The sequence below is a fragment of the Saccopteryx bilineata genome, chromosome 1, assembly GCF_036850765.1.
Source record: "Saccopteryx bilineata isolate mSacBil1 chromosome 1, mSacBil1_pri_phased_curated, whole genome shotgun sequence".
In the NCBI taxonomy this organism is placed as follows: domain Eukaryota; kingdom Metazoa; phylum Chordata; class Mammalia; order Chiroptera; family Emballonuridae; genus Saccopteryx; species Saccopteryx bilineata.
In genome coordinates, this window is record NC_089490.1 from 129,940,186 (window position 1) to 129,956,724 (window position 16,539).

The 16,539-nt window shown below is 51.1% G+C and overlaps 1 protein-coding gene across 12 annotated transcripts in view; it reads right to left on the reverse strand.

The window, feature by feature from the left end:
* The window catches only part of OBSCN (obscurin, cytoskeletal calmodulin and titin-interacting RhoGEF), a 207,689-nt gene that overhangs the window by 75,908 nt on the left and 115,242 nt on the right, over nt 1–16,539 (reverse strand). For all 12 annotated transcript variants that reach the window (XM_066266225.1, XM_066266252.1, XM_066266217.1 and 9 more), the window contains 16 exons: nt 12,526–12,801; nt 8,145–8,420; nt 6,567–6,857; nt 6,121–6,387; nt 5,727–5,996; nt 4,638–4,904; nt 4,048–4,314; nt 3,707–3,819; nt 3,440–3,593; nt 3,099–3,260; nt 2,908–3,012; nt 2,118–2,384; nt 1,584–1,853; nt 1,205–1,471; nt 858–1,124; nt 491–757 (listed from right to left, as the gene is read on the reverse strand). In XM_066266225.1, the coding sequence (XP_066122322.1) occupies nt 491–757; nt 858–1,124; nt 1,205–1,471; nt 1,584–1,853; nt 2,118–2,384; nt 2,908–3,012; nt 3,099–3,260; nt 3,440–3,593; nt 3,707–3,819; nt 4,048–4,314; nt 4,638–4,904; nt 5,727–5,996; nt 6,121–6,387; nt 6,567–6,857; nt 8,145–8,420; nt 12,526–12,801 (3,786 nt within the window). The remainder of the gene's footprint in view (nt 1–490; nt 758–857; nt 1,125–1,204; nt 1,472–1,583; nt 1,854–2,117; nt 2,385–2,907; nt 3,013–3,098; nt 3,261–3,439; nt 3,594–3,706; nt 3,820–4,047; nt 4,315–4,637; nt 4,905–5,726; nt 5,997–6,120; nt 6,388–6,566; nt 6,858–8,144; nt 8,421–12,525; nt 12,802–16,539) is intronic.

The window sequence follows — 16,539 nt, forward strand, 5'->3', positions numbered from 1 at the left end:
AGGGCAGGCCCCCCAAGTGGAATCATCTAGCTCTGGGACAAACTCACTGAACCACCCTCACCCTTTTCCTGTCTCCTCTAGAAACCTGCCAGATGCCAGGGACCCACCATGGGCTCATGGAGAACAGACTTGCCATGCATGTGTAAAAGGAATAAGACTACTGGAGCTGAACCAAAATAATGGCGATATGGTTGGGGAACAAGACCCAGGCTGTGACTTTGGCCTGGGGTCCCTCTAGGGCATCCCCTACTTGACACTTTGGCCTCTCCTGCTCCCTACTTCCAAGAGGTTTCCAGGACCGGCCTCACACCTGCCCACACACATCCCCTGGTACACAGTAAATGTTTCCAGGCCTCGTTGGAAGGACTCCATCAGGCAGGGCCCATCCAGTCTCCCACGCTTCACTCCACTGCTGCTGTCCCTGCACCTGGGCCTCCTAAGGACTGCATCAAACCCCGTCCTCCAGGTCCCTGACTACACCCCCACGCACCTTGCACACTAACATGCGCACGAGTCTCATCGGTGTCCAAGTGGCAGGTGTACAGGCCTGCGTCATCCCGGCTCATATCGTGCACCACTAGCTTGCGTGTGCCCACCATTTGCAGAAACTCATACTTATCGCTGGGGCCCAGCTCCACACCATCCTTGCGCCACACCACACAGGCCTGGGGGGTGGAGACCTCACACTGCAGGACCAGGGTGCCCCGTTCCTCCACAGACACATCATCCAGCACCTTCAGGAACACCACCGGTTTCGCTACAGGGCAGGTTGTAAGCAAGTAAGTGAAGGAGCCGCCGCCCCCACCAATGGAGACCCCTAGGGGAAAAACCCCATGGACCCCACACAGATGCCTCACCTCTGACCTCCAGGCGGGCAGAGGCTGTCACCTTGGGGGAAGAGACCCGCACGGTGCCCGCATCTGCCAGCCTGACCCGCTTCAACTCCAGCGTGTGGAGGCGGCCCTCGTGGGTGATTTTGTGGAAGCTGTCATTGTAGAGCGGCACCTCATTGAGGAACCACTCCACCTCTTCGTTCTCATGGGACAGCTCGCAGGAGAAGCAGGCGCGGTCCTCCTCCACAGTCTCCACATCCTGCAGCGCCTTTGTCACCATCACCTCTCGCACTGTCAAGAGAACACAGGCTCAGTGTGCAGCCCCGCTGCCTCCCCCAGGCCCCCAGGGCCCTGTTCCACCCACAGCGCACCTTCTACGGTGACGTGGGCGCTGCTCCAGGCGCTGCCGGCCTGGCACCGATAGATGCCAGCGTCAGCGGGGGTGAGCCGCAGGATGCGCAGCTCTGCCATGTGACCCTCCAGACTCATTTTGAACTTCTCAGATGGTGCCAGGAGCATGTCCTCCTTGTACCATTGCACAGCCTTGGGGGACGGCTTGAAGTCGCAGGACAGGACCACCGACTGCTGCTCACGTCCCACTTTCGGCTCCAGTGGCCGCGTCAGCACCACAGGGATGTCTGCACGGGAGAGAGGGTAGCGCTGCAGGTGGGGCTGAGCCAGTCGAATTCTGGAAACCTCCATCAGCTATCCCGGCCTTCCCTCCTTCCACCTGCAGGCCCTGCTACTCACCGGAGACAACCAGATTGGCGGAGGAGCGTGACTTGCCGATGGTAAAGTGCACCGGCCCCGTCATGGTGGAGCAGGTGTGCCGCAGTGTCAGCCGGTGCACTGTGCCTTCCTGCTGTATGACCACATCCTCCCCCGCCTGCAGCACCATCTTTCCCAGAAGCCACTTGGGTGGCCGGACAGATGGGATGGAGGTCTCGCACTCAAACCAGGCAGGGGCAGGCTCCATCACCGTCACATCCTGCAGGTCCCGCACAATGGTGATGGACTGCTCTGTGAACAAGGGGCAGGTCACTGCGCAGACCTCCACACACCCCAACCTATGCTCCATGTTCCTTCTTGAGAACAAAGCCTCTCCTTCCTACCCTACTTCACACACACAGGTGCTCATATCCTCCCCCACCCCACCCTCAGGCCCTGACATCCCCCAGTTGGGCACTTTTCAGACCTAGCTGCTGCCTCCATATATCAGCACCAGTGACAGAAGCTGTAGCCCATCCCCAGACACAGGGACAGCAACCCCGACCTTGCCCACACCTTCTACGAAGAACTGGGCGCTGGTCTTCACATCGCCAGCATCACATGTATAAGTGTCCTCATCCTCAGGCTGCACATCATTGATGACCAGCTTGCGGTAGAGGCCATCGCTGACCATCTTATACTTGGGCCCAGGCCGCAGTTCCATGCCACCCTTGAACCACCGCACCTGGGCGCTAGCCCGTGACATCTGGCACTCAAGTACTCCACGGTGCTTCTCCATGGCGATCTTGTCCCGCAGCGGGCGCAGAATGGATACTGGCAGCTCTGTGGGTGAGGCAGGGAGGGGTCAGGGTGGGCACTCAGCCACCTGAACCCTGTGGCTTTACCCCCAACCAGCCAGGCTAAGCTAGGTGTCACCTCGGGGCTGGTACCCTCTATACAGTAGACCACAAAGAAGACAGGTGCTCCCACACACTCGCATGTCTGCCGCTGCCAGCCATTAATGCCCCCAACCTGTGTGGTTGCCTCGACTGTCCACAGACCTCCCCTCCACCCTCATGCCCAGTCGCCACTCTGTCCTGTCATGAAGGCCACCAAAGCTTAATACTTCTTCTCTCCAATGCTTTCTTCAGTCTCAGGAAGAAGCATCCACTAGTGCCTTCACTTTAAACAAAGAAGAGTGCCCTCCCCAAGCTCCTGTCCTCCTGCAATAGCAGCCACACCCCTTCCCTCCTCCCAGGTCACCCCCATTTGTCATGCCAGAGTACCCCAGTACTGTGTTGGTACAGCTGGCTGATGTGTTCCCACTCGATGTCCAGCCTGTGTCCACCCCCTGAGCCCTTCTCACCTCTCACCCGGAGCTGGGCTCGAGATTCTGCATTTTCAGCTACAAATCGAATTTCTCCTGCTTCTCCCACCAGGACCTTCCGGAAGATGAGAGTGTATGTCCTTCCTGGAAACACAAACCTTTCAGCCCTGGGGAGGTGCACAGCAGAGGGGGAGAGGCCCTCTTGCAGCCACCCGCTGTCATTGTCACACCTTCCTGACGGATGCACACGTTGTCACTGGGCCGAAGCTTACTGCCCTCCCGGTACCACAGGGCAGGCACCTCCTCATGAGACACCTCGCAGGAGAAGGTAGCGCTCTCCTTCTCCATCACCTCCACATCTTCCAGGGGCCTCAGGATCTGAACATTGCGGCCTGAGACATAGAGGGAGGCCCTGCTAAATGCTGAAGCACACAACTGCTGCCCTCCCACCCCCAGCTTGCTGAGTACTGGAGAAGGCTGGACTCAGAGGGCCAAGCACCTTGATGGAAGATGCAGGATGCCAAGAGGCCCTCGCACCTGGCCCTGACCTCCCTCCCTGCCCAGCCCTCACCTTGCACCTTCAGGGAGGCTGAGCTCTGAGCCTCATGGGCATCACACGTGTACACGCCCTGGTCCCCAAAGGTGCACTGGTAAATGATGAGAGTCCGGCGTGTGCCCTGGGCTGCCATGCTCACTGTCTTGCCCACCTGCAACTCCACGCCATCCTGTAGGGGTTGGAGGTCAGGTCAGGTGCTGGGGATACCAAACCAAAGATTCTACTCCCGCCCACCCACAGTGAGAAGTGGGATGGAGCAGAAGGGTCCAGGGACAGAGGCACCTTCAGCCAGCGCACGTCCACATTGGGACGTGACAGCTCACATTCCAGGGTCACTTTGTCCTTCTCTGTGGCCACCACATCCTGCAGCGGGCAACTGAACCTAACAGGCAGCTCTGGGGAGACAAGAGTAGGAGATGAGAGGCAGGTCCTAAAGATACACTGAGGGACAGAGGGAGGGGGATGCTGAGCTGGATCGAATCACTCAGCTGATTCTAAGAATGAATGCTCTATGCCCCTCTGCCCCAGGATGCCACGCCCCTGTCCCCATCTATCTCCCTGGGCCACCTGGAGGACAGAGATGAAAGGATTTTTGAGTGGGTCTCACCCAACTCTCCACGTACCAGTTACCACCAGCCGCGCAGACGTGTGCACACCCTTGGCTTTGAAAGTGATGAGACCACTATCCTTTGGCTGCAGCTCGGACAGCGTTAGGGTGTGAATGGGGCCTTGCACTGCCACTTGGCATGTGGGCCCCGGCTGGAGCCGAAGGCCGTCACGTGTCCAGCTGCCCTCCACATCGGCATGAGAGAGCTCCACCTCCATGGTGGCTGAGCCCTGTTCCTGCACATCCACCACACGCAGGCCCCTCAGGAGCTGGACCTGCCGCACTGCAGGACAAACACAGGATGGGTACGCCTCTGCACAATGACCCTTGCCCTCAGGCCAGCTCTCCCTCTGACCTATCCAGAATCAGTGTGTTGCCCTAAAGTGGGAGGCCCCTCCCACCTGCAGGAGGATAACTGCTCTCCAGGGAAGGCCTACATCCATGTGACCCCTCCCCCAGCCTGCCCCGCTATGTTCGAGGTTCACCTCCACCCTCTTTTTCCATCCCCTTCCCAGGGCCAGGTCATCAGCAGGTAAACAGCTCCCTTCTCTCCCTTCCCCCCAACCCAGGTTGCCAGACCCCAGCCCCAGCCTCCCTGAAGCTCACTTTCCACCGTGAGCTTGGCCTGAGTCTTGTCATCTGGCGTCTCACAGCCGTAGAAGCCACGGTCAGTAAAACCCACACTGTGGAGGACCAAGGAGTGACTCGCGCCCTCTGAATAGATCGTCACTTTCTCACTTGGGACCAGGACCGTAGCATTTCGTGTCCACTTGACCTCTGGCCAAGGCCTGGTCAACTCCACCATCATGGTCACTGAGCCCCACTCCTCCACTGTCTGTGGCTCCAGCTTCTTCTTGAACAACACGGGAGCCTCTGGCATCAGGGAAAGGGTGGTCACGCAGCCACTGCTGCTGCCAAAGCGGGGCCCCACCACATTCTCACTCCAAGCCAGGTGAGACCTTAGCCATACTCAGGGCCAGGGCCCAGCTGGAGACTAAGGTAGCTTCTCCTTCCCTAACCCCTTCACATGCTCTCCAGCTCTGAACAACCCCACTATGCCCCAGTGTCTGGAGCTCCTAATGTGGCCAGTGACCAGCAGCCTTGGGACACAGCGAGCTGGAGAGACAGGCAGGCTCTGCACCCCCAAGCCTGCAGTACCAGCACCTCCGCCCCACTGAGGCACTGGGAACATGCACATTAAGGAAGAGAAGCACTCTGGAATGGGCTTCCCAGGCCCAGGCTGTGCCATGACCTTTTAAAAAAGTGAACTTGCCCACATTACGCTCTTACTCAAGAACCTTCAATGACACCCACTTGTCTTCAGGTGAAGCCTGGCTCTCACCAGCACAACTCAGCCTCAGTGAGCAAAGTGCACCCTCACCTCCTGCCTTGCTCACACTGACTGTAGTTCCCCTCCCTCCCACCTCACCATCCACAGAGGTCAGTGTGGAGCCCCACTCTCAGACCAGCTGCTCAGTACAGCAGTTCATTGCCTCCTCTCTAGAGGAGGTGCTGGGCCCATTCATCCCACCCCAGCCTTCCCTTCGCAGCCAGCAAACCCCATGTTCCTGAAATCAGCCAGAGAAGCTAGACACCAGCAAGCAGCCGGACGTGGCCAGGAACCAGTTGACCTTGGAGGTATCCAAACTCCCCGCCCCCTCCCTTGCCCCCCCCCACACACACACTTGCGGGCACCTCGGACCCGGAGGGCAGCTGAAGACCTAACGCCCTCAGACTCCACGGTGATCTCGCCTGCGTCCTCTAGGGCCAGACCCGAGATGGTCAGGCTGTGGCTGGCACCACTTTGCGACATGAGAAACTTCTCGCTGGGGTGCAGCTGGGCACCATCCCGGAACCACGTGACAGCTGCATCGCTGGGGGTCACCACGCACTGGAAGGTGGCTTCTCGGCCCTCCTCCGCGACCACTGTACTCAGCCCGGACGTGAACTTGACCTCGCGGGGCACTGTAAGCAGGAGCTCCACTTGAGAGATGGGCCGGAGGGCTGAGACTCCATCCACACCAAACACCATCATGAAGCCCCCCTGCCCCCAGGCGCCCCGCACCCGCCAGCGTGCTGCGGTGCCTACCCTGGACTGAGAGCCTGGCGCTTGTGCGGTCGTCGCGGCTCTCGCACACGTACTCGCCCGCATCCTCCGCCCGCAGGCCGGACACAGTGAGCGAGCGCCGGGGCCCCACAGCTGCCAACTGGAAGCGCTTGCTGGCCCGGAGCTCTGTGCTCCCACAGCGCCACCGCACCTCGGCCTGCACCGGGGTCACCTCACAGGCCAGCGTCACCGTGCCACCCAGCTCCCCACTCACAGGCTCCAGAGGCTTACAGAACTTGGCGGCCACCTCTGCGGGAGAAAGGATGCCAGTCGGGAGGGGCTCGGGCGGTGAGGACCCGCTCTGCGCTTTGGGGTCGTGCGCCCTGAGCCCCACTCAGATCCTCTCCCAGACACCAACACCATCTGCACTTCCTCGTGTGAGACCCAAGCAGGCGTGGGATTCTCAGAGGGTTGCGCACACTGCTGACCTTCCACCTGCACCGGGAAGTCTTGTCCCTCCGCGCCCACGCGGCAGCTATAGACCGCACTGTCCAGGGTCTGCGCACCACGCACAGTCAAGGTGTGCGTGTTCCCCACGCTGGCTGCTTCGTGCCGCTTGCTGTGACGAATCTCCACGCCGTCCTTTAGCCATGTCACCGGCACCGCAGCCACAGAAGATGTGGCCAGCGTGGCAGTCAGGATGATATCTTCGTGTTCCCTGACTACCAGAACCTCCCTGCGGCCAGGTTTCTCCAGGACTGGGAGCTCAGACTCTGTCTCTGGATTGCAGGGTGCGGGGGGAGAGTGGAATCAGTCAGGCATGAGAGCCAGGACCCTGCATCCCCGGCCTTGGCTGGGACACCCTCAGGCCATTCTATGGAAGACCTAAAATGAAACTGTCCCAAGCTTCAAGTGCCCTGCAACGCCCTGCTTCTCCAGCCCTTGGCTGCTGCTTCCACTTAGCAAGCCCAAATGTGAACACAACAGGGCCCCACACCACCTGATGGCCACCATCCAGACTCCCAGGGGCCAGCCGCAGGGAACCACAGGCCTGCCTTCCAGGGAAGAATGGGCCTATGAGTGGATATTGCAGGGAGAGTGGGGGCAGCCTGATGGCTGGGCCAGTGTCCCAGAAGGCCAAAAGGAAGCAGCACTAGGTTGGGAGCTGGAAAGGACAGCCTGGGCCCAGTACCCTGGGGACAAAGGCTGAGAGGTGTGAAGCAGCCTCGGTGCCTCAGGCAGCTAAGTGTCTGTATTTTGTGTGTGGGGGGTGGAGAGCAAAGCAGCAACAAAGGGGGAGGGGGAAAGCCCCAGAAGTGGACGGAAGAGGGTCCCTGTGGACACCCATCTAGAGTAGCACCTGAAAACCATATTGATTGCACAATGGGGAACAGGTAGGCAACAGCCACAGCTAGACATGGGGCAGTGTCGGCCAGCTTGGGACAAACACCTAAAGCAGGACTCTGAAACCCAGTGGTGCTGTCATCAGCTGAGGGAGCATAAAGGAAGGCAACACACCAGCAGAACTGAGAGCCAGGCCAGGATGTGCCTGACCAGAGGCCAACTCCCAGGGCTAATTTAATAACAGCTAGAGGGTCAGGACCCCAAAGCCAAAGACCAAGCTCCACTGAGAACAAAGGCATCCAAGACCAGAGGCCCCTCGCTGAGGTTCTGCAGAGTAAGGCTGGATGTACACATGCCCAGAAGACCTAAAGTAGGAAAACCATCTGCTCTAGACCCCGGACAGAAACTGAGCATGTCTACAACCTCAGCCCTTAGCACCCTAAAGAAACCTCTAAGAAAAGTTCCAAGCTGGGGAAAGTAAGGATGAGGCAAAGAGGAGCAAATACATGAGCCAAAGGATTTCCAGAATACCCAGGACTAGTGTCTGTGGAGATCATCCTCAGAAAAAAGAGCTTAGTAGAGAACAGAGGCCTGGAGCTGGACGTGGCAACAGAATCCAGCACAAGTTCAACCATACCCACAGGACAGGCACAAGCCTTTCAGAAAAATGCTCATTCTTCAATTGAACAGGCACTGTCCTCTCTGCCAAGACTGGCACCTACCTGCAACATCCAGGTGGAAGGTGACCCTCTGGCCCCCGGCCTCACAGCTGTACTCCCCGCTGTCCGCCTTTCCCGCCTGCTGCACCACCAGCCGACGGCTGCAGCCTGTGGCCTCCACTTTCACTTTCGAGCTTCCACTCAACTTCTTGCCGTCCTTGTACCACGTCACCTGCGTCTGCGCCTGGGCCACCTCGCAGCTCAGCGTGGCGTTGGCCCCCGCCACTGCCTGCATCTGATTGTGTGCTGGCTTCTCCTTGGCAAACACCACTGTGGGCTCTGGGGACAGAGGGGTGTGGAGGGTCAGAGGCACAAAATTGGTAGCAGACCGTTCCAGGCACCAAGGCTTCACAATGTAGTTTTCTCCTTGGAGCTACGTGCCTGGTGGGTGTTAGAGTTGTGTTCCATTTATTTCAAAGCTTATATGACCAGCTGCGTTGTCAAGACCTCACGTCACTTTTTACAAAAAAAAAAAAACAACAACAACAACTAAAGGCCCTGGCCGGTTGGCTCAGTGGTAGAGCGTTGGCCTGGCGTGTGGGGGACCTGGGTTCGATTCCCGGCCAGGGCACATAGGAGAAGCACCCATTTGCTTCTCCACCCCCCCCTCCTTCCTCTCTGTCTCTCTCTTCCCCTCCCGCAGCCAAGGCTCCATTGGAGCAAAGATGGCCCGGGCGCTGGGGATGGCTCCTTGGCCTCTGCGCCAGGCGCTAGAGTGGCTCTGGTCGCGGCAGAGCGACACCCGGAGGGGCAGAGCATCGCCCCCTGGTGGGCAGAGCGTTGCCCCTGGTGGGCATGCCGGGTGGATCCCGGTCGGGCGCATGCGGGAGTCTGTCTGACTGTCTCTCCCCATTTCCAGCTTCAGAAAAATACAAAAAAAAAAAAAAAAAAAAGACCTCACATCACTTTTTATGTAGTTTTCTAAGAATTCAGCCAAAATGTCATACCTATTCATATTTACTACTTTGGGGAAAATGGCCGAGAGATTAAACTGCAGCCTTGAGACAAGTCTTTGGTGTGGACTTTGGAATGCCAAGTCCTGTGGAGGCAGAATGCTGCCCCAGCAAGTACCACTATGATTGTCTATAGGAAGCAGCTGATCCCTCATGCCTGGGGGGCATCGGTTGGTCATCTTTCTCTGCACCTGAATCCATTGTAGACTAATTTGACCCAGGCTCTGCTAATTTGCTTGATGAGCAAAGAGACCGATAAATACAATGAGTCTGCAGAGATCTGGGCTCTCAGTTATAGAGAATAGGAGTCCCCTATACCCATTTTTACTGTATGTTGTGTCATGTGTGTTTTTCTTAAGTCCTATAGTGCCTTCCTTTCACGCACATCTATTGCCGAGCTGGTTGCGGCAAGTGGCGCCCAAACAGGACCCGACTGGAACAGGGACCCGACCAGAACAGGGGCCTGCCCAACAGGGACCCGGTAGGAACAGGGACTCTTGGAAGAAGAATCACCAGAGCAATAAAGTAAGGAAATAACTGCTGGGCCCCGAGGGGAAATAGAGGCCTCAGCTTAGTAAGTCACTGGAAAGTGGTAAGAACACCCTCGGGGAAATACAGGGTAACCATGGGGAACAGGGATCCGGTTATGAAATGCTGTCCCTATATCTGTCTCCTAAAACAATTGTTGAAGTCTGGTAGGGCTAAAGCTAGTGAAGTGAAATTTTTAGACAGCCTAAAATAAGAGGCCATAGACAATGAACAGAGTATCCGTCGCATTTTCTCTAGTGGCTACTATTCACAAAAGCCTCCTCTCTAAACCCCAAGCCGTGCCTTTAAAATGGACAACAGATAAGCCTGTTTGGATTGAACAGTGGCCATTAACTAAAGAAAAACTGGAGGCTCTTCAAGAATTAGTATTAGAGCAATTAGGAAAAGGACACATAGAGGATGTTTGTGATTAAGAAGAAATCAGGAAAGTGGAGATTTTTGACAGATTTATGTGCAGTAAATGCAGTAATTCAACCTATGGGTGCTTTACAACCAGGGTTACCAAACCCATTTTTAATACTTAAGGAATGGCTATTAATAGTGATTGATTTAAAGGATTGTTTTTTCATTATATCTTTGGCATAGGAAGATTGAGAAATATTTGTCTTTTCTGTACCTTCCCTTAATACTAAAGAGCCAATGAAAAGATTTCAGTGGAAGGTATTGCCACAAGGCATGCTTAACAGCCCTAGTATTTGTCAAAACTTTGTAGCTAAAGCCCTGGAACCTGTTTGGTCACAATTCCCTCAGTGCTACATCATCCATTATATGGACAATATTCTTGTAGCAGCAAGAAACCAAGAAGAATCAAGTCTAGACTGCTTTAGAGAAACAGGTGCAAATTGTTGGCTTAAAAATAGCACCTGAGGAGGAGGGGCACAAAGAAAACTAGATAGAAGGTGACAGAAGACACTCTGACTTTGGGTGATGGGTATACAACATAATTGAACGACAAGATAACCTGGACTTGTTATCTTTGAATATATGTATCCTGATTTATTGATGTCGCCCCATTAAAAAAATAAAATTATTAAAAAAAAAAATAGAACCTGATTCAACAAACTGTCCCGGTCTCTTATTTAGACACTATCGTAGACCACACTATAAAACAATCCCGAAAAGTACAAATACGCAGAGATAGCACTAAGACCTTAAATGATTTACAGAAATTATTAGGAGATAATAATTGGCTTCACTCAAAAGTGGGAATTATGACACATGAGCTCTCTTCTTTATTTTCTCTTTTGCATGGAGACCCTAAAATGATTGAAAAAGCTTTACTAAAATCATCTTTAACTTACCTCTTATTAAATATTTTTCTCAATTACAGCAAACTGTCCGACAATGCCGCTTCCTTTTCTATATCATTCATTCGTTCACTTACTAATCTTCCAGGACCCTTAGCTGCAGGCAGTGCTACAGCTGCCCATCACCACACTTTGAACTCCATCCATTAAAAATATGCACTGGAAAGATTGTTGCAGGCCTAACAGTCTCTTGCTACTAAGTGGTTCCTATGGAACTGTGATCAACTGTACTCCCAAGGGCTATGCAGTTCGAGACTGTGGCAAGGAGAACGAGACCTGCTATTCCTGTGAGGCTTTACGATGGATTGTTGGGAAGTCTCAGTGATATATGTATTATTTTAATATGTTTTTCTTAAGTCCTGTAGCGCCATTCTTTTGTGCACTTCCATTGCTGAGCTAGTCGACAAAACTACTATAAAATGCTTTATCATGTTCACCAAAAGTTGCATTTAAAAAATGCCTAGAGGGTTCTTTTGGTTTCTATACACATCCACAAACTATTATATACAGATACAACACCAAACTGTTCTGCAGAGACACCCAGAAGTCAGTGGGGACCACAGCCCACTTCAATTTCAGGTTAATCTCTCTTAACAAAATGAAATAAAATTAGTTCACAAATATCTCCAGAAACCAGCTAGAAGGGGAAACACAAATGAGTCATGAGGCAATACTATGAAATAAATACTAACAGTCAGGGGCTAGCACTATAATAACTGGTCTTCAACAAAGCACTCGGTGTGGGAGAAGCTCCTTACCCCTTTCCAAGTCTAGATCTACACATGAGATTCTGAGGGGATTCCGACACAGGGGACAAAAGGAAACAGGAGATGAAAGAAAACCAAAACACATTTGACAAAGAGAATTCTAGACCCCACAGGTTCGGGTCCCTGACACACTCTTGCCAATCCTCCGGTCTTTGTTCACTTTGTACAGATGTTGCAAGACAACATGGATGTAGATTTTGTAACATGTGAGTATACAGTAACCTCTACACCCACCTGCAAGGAACACTGCCCTAAATAATTAAATTTGCTAACCCACTCTTTAGTCTTGAGAGAGACCCAGTACAACTGGGTTGTAGGAACCTCCCTCTGACCCTCGTTTAACATGACGCAAACATGTTTCCCCAGAATGGACTTCACATGCTGCTGCATGTGGGCATCTGGGAGCTACCAGGACATCGAGAGGAGGATATTCACATAATACAGTAAGAGACACACAGTCTCCTATGGATTTCAAGTGAAAGGGAGAGCCAGACTCCCAGTCACCAAGGAGCACCTGGAAGGCTTAAGCAGGTGTTGGGAACGCTGGCTGAGGCAAACTTTGTGGGGCACCTCTCGGGGTGTCCAGGAACACTTCTTCCTTCTTTTTTTTTTTTTTCACTTCTTCCTTCTGTTCACACCCTGCCCATCCTGCTCATCCTGCCTCCCCTGGTCCAGCCACCAGTATGAATTGGGCGGTAGAGAACAGAAGGTTTGAAAAAGACAAGGTCTAGTGGAAACAGTCCCGGGTGTGTCTGGCTGTCATCATTATCTACACATAAGGCTAAGTGAGTGCCAGTAAAGAACTGACCTGTGACGTCCAGGTGGAAGGTGACCCTCTGGCCACCAGCCTCACAGCTGTACTCCCCGCTGTCCGCCTTCCCCGCCTGCTGCAGCACCAGCTGACGGCTGCAGCCTGTGGCCTCCACGTGCACTTTCGAGCTTCCACTCAGCTTTTTGCCGTCCTTGTACCATGTCACCTGCGTCTGTGCCTGGGCCACCTCGCAGCTCAGAGTGGCTTTTGCCCCCGCCACCGCCTTCACCTGATTGTGTGCCGGCTTCTCCTTGGCAAACACCACCGTGGGCTCTGGGGACATAGAGGTGTGGAGGGTCAGAGGCACAAAGCTGATACCAGACTGTGTCTCAGGCACCAAGCTTCACAGTTCAGTCCATTTTCTCCTTGAAGCTATGTGCCTGGTGGGTGTTAGAGTTGTGTTCACAAACAAGTGTCTCCTGTCACTAAAGACATCAAAAAGAACATTAAAGAAGAGACAGATAAGTCAAAGGGTATGCCTGCTCATAAAAGAGTTAACATCATTAAAGTGTCCATAACCCAGAGCAACCTATACATTCAATGCAATCCGTATCAATATATTAATGACATTTCTCAAAGATCTAGAACAAATAATCCTAAAATTTATGTTATTCCACAATGGAGAAAACCACTGAGAAAATGACAAGTCAACCTGCTGAAAATGAATTTTGCAAATGACACATTTGATAAGGGGTTAATATCCAAAGTATGTAGCAAACACATACAACTTAGTACCAAAAAAACAAACACTCCAATTTAAAAATGGACAGAGGACCCGAACAGACACTTCCCCAAGGAAATATACAGATCATACAGATGACTGACAGGCAGATAAAAGATGCTCAACATCACTCATCATTAGGGAAATGCACATGGGGTATCCACTCACACCTGTCAAGATGAGTATCCCCAACGTAACAACACACAGTGAGTGCCGGCAAGGGTGTGCAGGAAAGGGAACCCTACTGCCCTGCTGATGGGAATGGAAACTGGTCCAGTCACAGTGGGAAACAGTATGGCAGTTCCTCTAAATAATAAATAATAGAACTGTCTTATGACCCAGCTATCCCACCTCTTAATATTTATGTGAAAAAAACAAAAATAAATTCAAAATGATGCATATACACCCCTATGTTCATTGCAGAATTACTGACAATAGCTGAACTATGGAGGCAACCTAAGTAAGTGACCATGGAGAAATGGCTGGACACAGAAGATGGGGGAACACAGTTTCAATGGAGTATCATGCGGTCATAAAAGGAAGGAAGGAAGGAAGGAAGGAAGGAAGGAAGGAAGGAAGGAAGGAAGGAAGGAAGGGGAAGGAAGAAATAGAAAGGAAAAAAAAGAGAGAGAGAGAAGAAAGAGAAGGAAGAAAGTAGGGGAAAGGAAGAAAAAAAAAGGAAGGAAGAAAAGAAAATGGACTCTTGTCGTTTGGGACAACAATGGGTACACCTAGATAGTATCATGCTAAAGGAAATGAATTAGAGAAAGACAAATACCATCTGATTTCACTCCTATGTGGAATATGAAAAACAAAAGAACAAACAAAACAAAGCTGGTACAAACTCACAGACACAAAGATCAAACTCAGGACCCCGAATGGGAGGGTTTGTGGGGACACATGGAAAAGGGGAAAGGGATTAAGAAGTGCAATGTCCCTGCTATAACATTAAGTCCCTGGATTTAATGTACAGTCCAGGCAACATAGTCAATACTATCTTTATAACTGCAAAGTCCCTGGTGGTTACTAGACTTGCTATGGTGATCACTGTGTAAGGTATGTAAATGTCCTATCAGTGTTTTTAATACCTAAAATTAATATAACGTATGCCAACTATAATAAAAATAAAAAATATATAAAGTCATCAAGAAATTCCAAGATGGTGATGGAGTAGGTGGATGTTCCAACTGCCACCTCCCAACACCAAATTGGATCACAAATGAATTTAAGAACAATCATCTTCAAAAACCAACTTTGGACTAAACGAAGAGGAATCTATAACCGAGAAGTCACAAAATCCACACTGACACTGGTAGGAAGGATGGAGACTCTGGAAGGGCTGCCCTGCTCCCAGGAGTCAGTGGCTGAGGGTCCAGAGGGACTCTTACTGTGGGGAGGTTCATCCTGAGAGGGAAGGGTCCTCAGCCCCAAGCCGGGTGTCCCAGCCTAGAGCCCCAGAGCCTGAAAGAGGCACGCACACAGCATTTGGTGGTGAAAAGAGCCAAGGTTTCTGTCCACAAGAAAGAGATAGAGCTGTCGCAGACACAGGCTCTATCTTAAAGGGCCAGTGCAGAAAATCTCATTGACAGCCTGTTGGGCAAATGAGTTTGGAAAATCTGTATTTTTTGAGTTTGCTTACTTTTATTGTTAAAAAATGGTGCTGGCGACAATCAAAACAGCATGGTATTAGCAGAAAAATAGACACTCAAACCAATGGAACAGAATAGAAAACCCAGAAATAAAACCACATATATACAGTCAAATAATTTTTGATAAAGGGGCCAAAAACACACAATGGAGAAAAGAAAGCCTCTTCAATAAATGGTGCTGGGAAAACTGGAAAGCCACATGCAAAAGAATGAAACTGGACTACAGTCTATCCCCCTGTACTAAAATTAACTCAAAATGGATCAAAGATCTAAACATAAGACCTGAAACAATTAAGTACATAGAAGACATAGGTACTAAACTCATGGACCTGGGCTTTAAAGAGCATTTTATGAATTTGACTCCAATGGTAAGAGAAGTGAAGGCAAAAATTAATGAATGGCACTACATCAGACTAAGAAGTTTTTGCTCAGCAAGAGAAACTGATAACAAAATAAACAGACAGCCAACTAAATGGGAAATGATATTTTCAAACAACAGCTCAGATAAGGGCCTAATATCCAAATATACAAAGAAATCATAAAACTCAACAACAAACAAACAAACAATCCCATAAAAAAATGGGAAGAGGACATGAACAGACACTTCTCCCAGGAAGAAATACAAATGGCCAACAGATATATGAAAAGATGCTCATCTTCTTTAGTTATTAGAGAAATGCAAATCAAAACTGCAATGAGATACCACCTCACACCTGTTAGATTAGCTATTATTAACAAGACAGGTAATAGCAAATGTTGGAGAGGATGTGGAGAAAAAGGAACCCTAATCCACTGTTGGTGAGAATGTAAAGTAGTACAACCATTATGGAAGAAAGTATGGTGGTTCCTCAAAAAACTAAAAATAAAACTACCTTATGACCCAGCAATCCCTCTACTGGGTATATACCCCAAAAACTCAGAAACATTGATACGTAAAGACACATGCAGCCCCATGTTCATTGCAGCATTGTTCACAGTGGCCAGGACATGGAAACAACCAAAAAGCCCGTCAATAGATGACTGGATAAAGAAGATGTGGTACATATACACTATGGAATACTACTCAGCCATAAGAAATGATGACATCGGATCATTTAAAGCAAAATGGTGGGATCTTGATAACATTATACGAAGTGAAATAAGTAAATCAGAAAAAACCAGGAACTGCATTATTCCATATGTTGGTGGGACTTAAAAGTGAAACTAAGAGACATTGATAAGAGTGTGGTGGCTACAAGGGGGGGGGTACAAAGAAAACTAGATAGAAGGTGACAGAGGACAATCTGACTTTGGGTGATGGGTATGCAACATAAGTGAACAAGATAACCTGGAGTTGTTATCTTTGAATATATGTATCCTGATTTATTGATGTCGCCCCATTAAAAATAAAATTATTAAAAAAAAAAACAAAAAATAAATGGTGCTGGGAAGTCACCTGTGTGCTTGTCCATGATTGCAAGTTGTGGATTGTACTCCTGCTTGGGAGGGGCTATTGTTTTGCTAATGTTTGCTAGGGGAGGAGTCTTTGTGGGCAGGGCAGTTTTGCAGGGAGAGACAAAGGAATGAAGAGTAATGAAGAAGAAACTATTTTTTTGCGGGAGAGAAGAAGGAGTGCAGATGTGGAACCAGAATTGAGGGGCT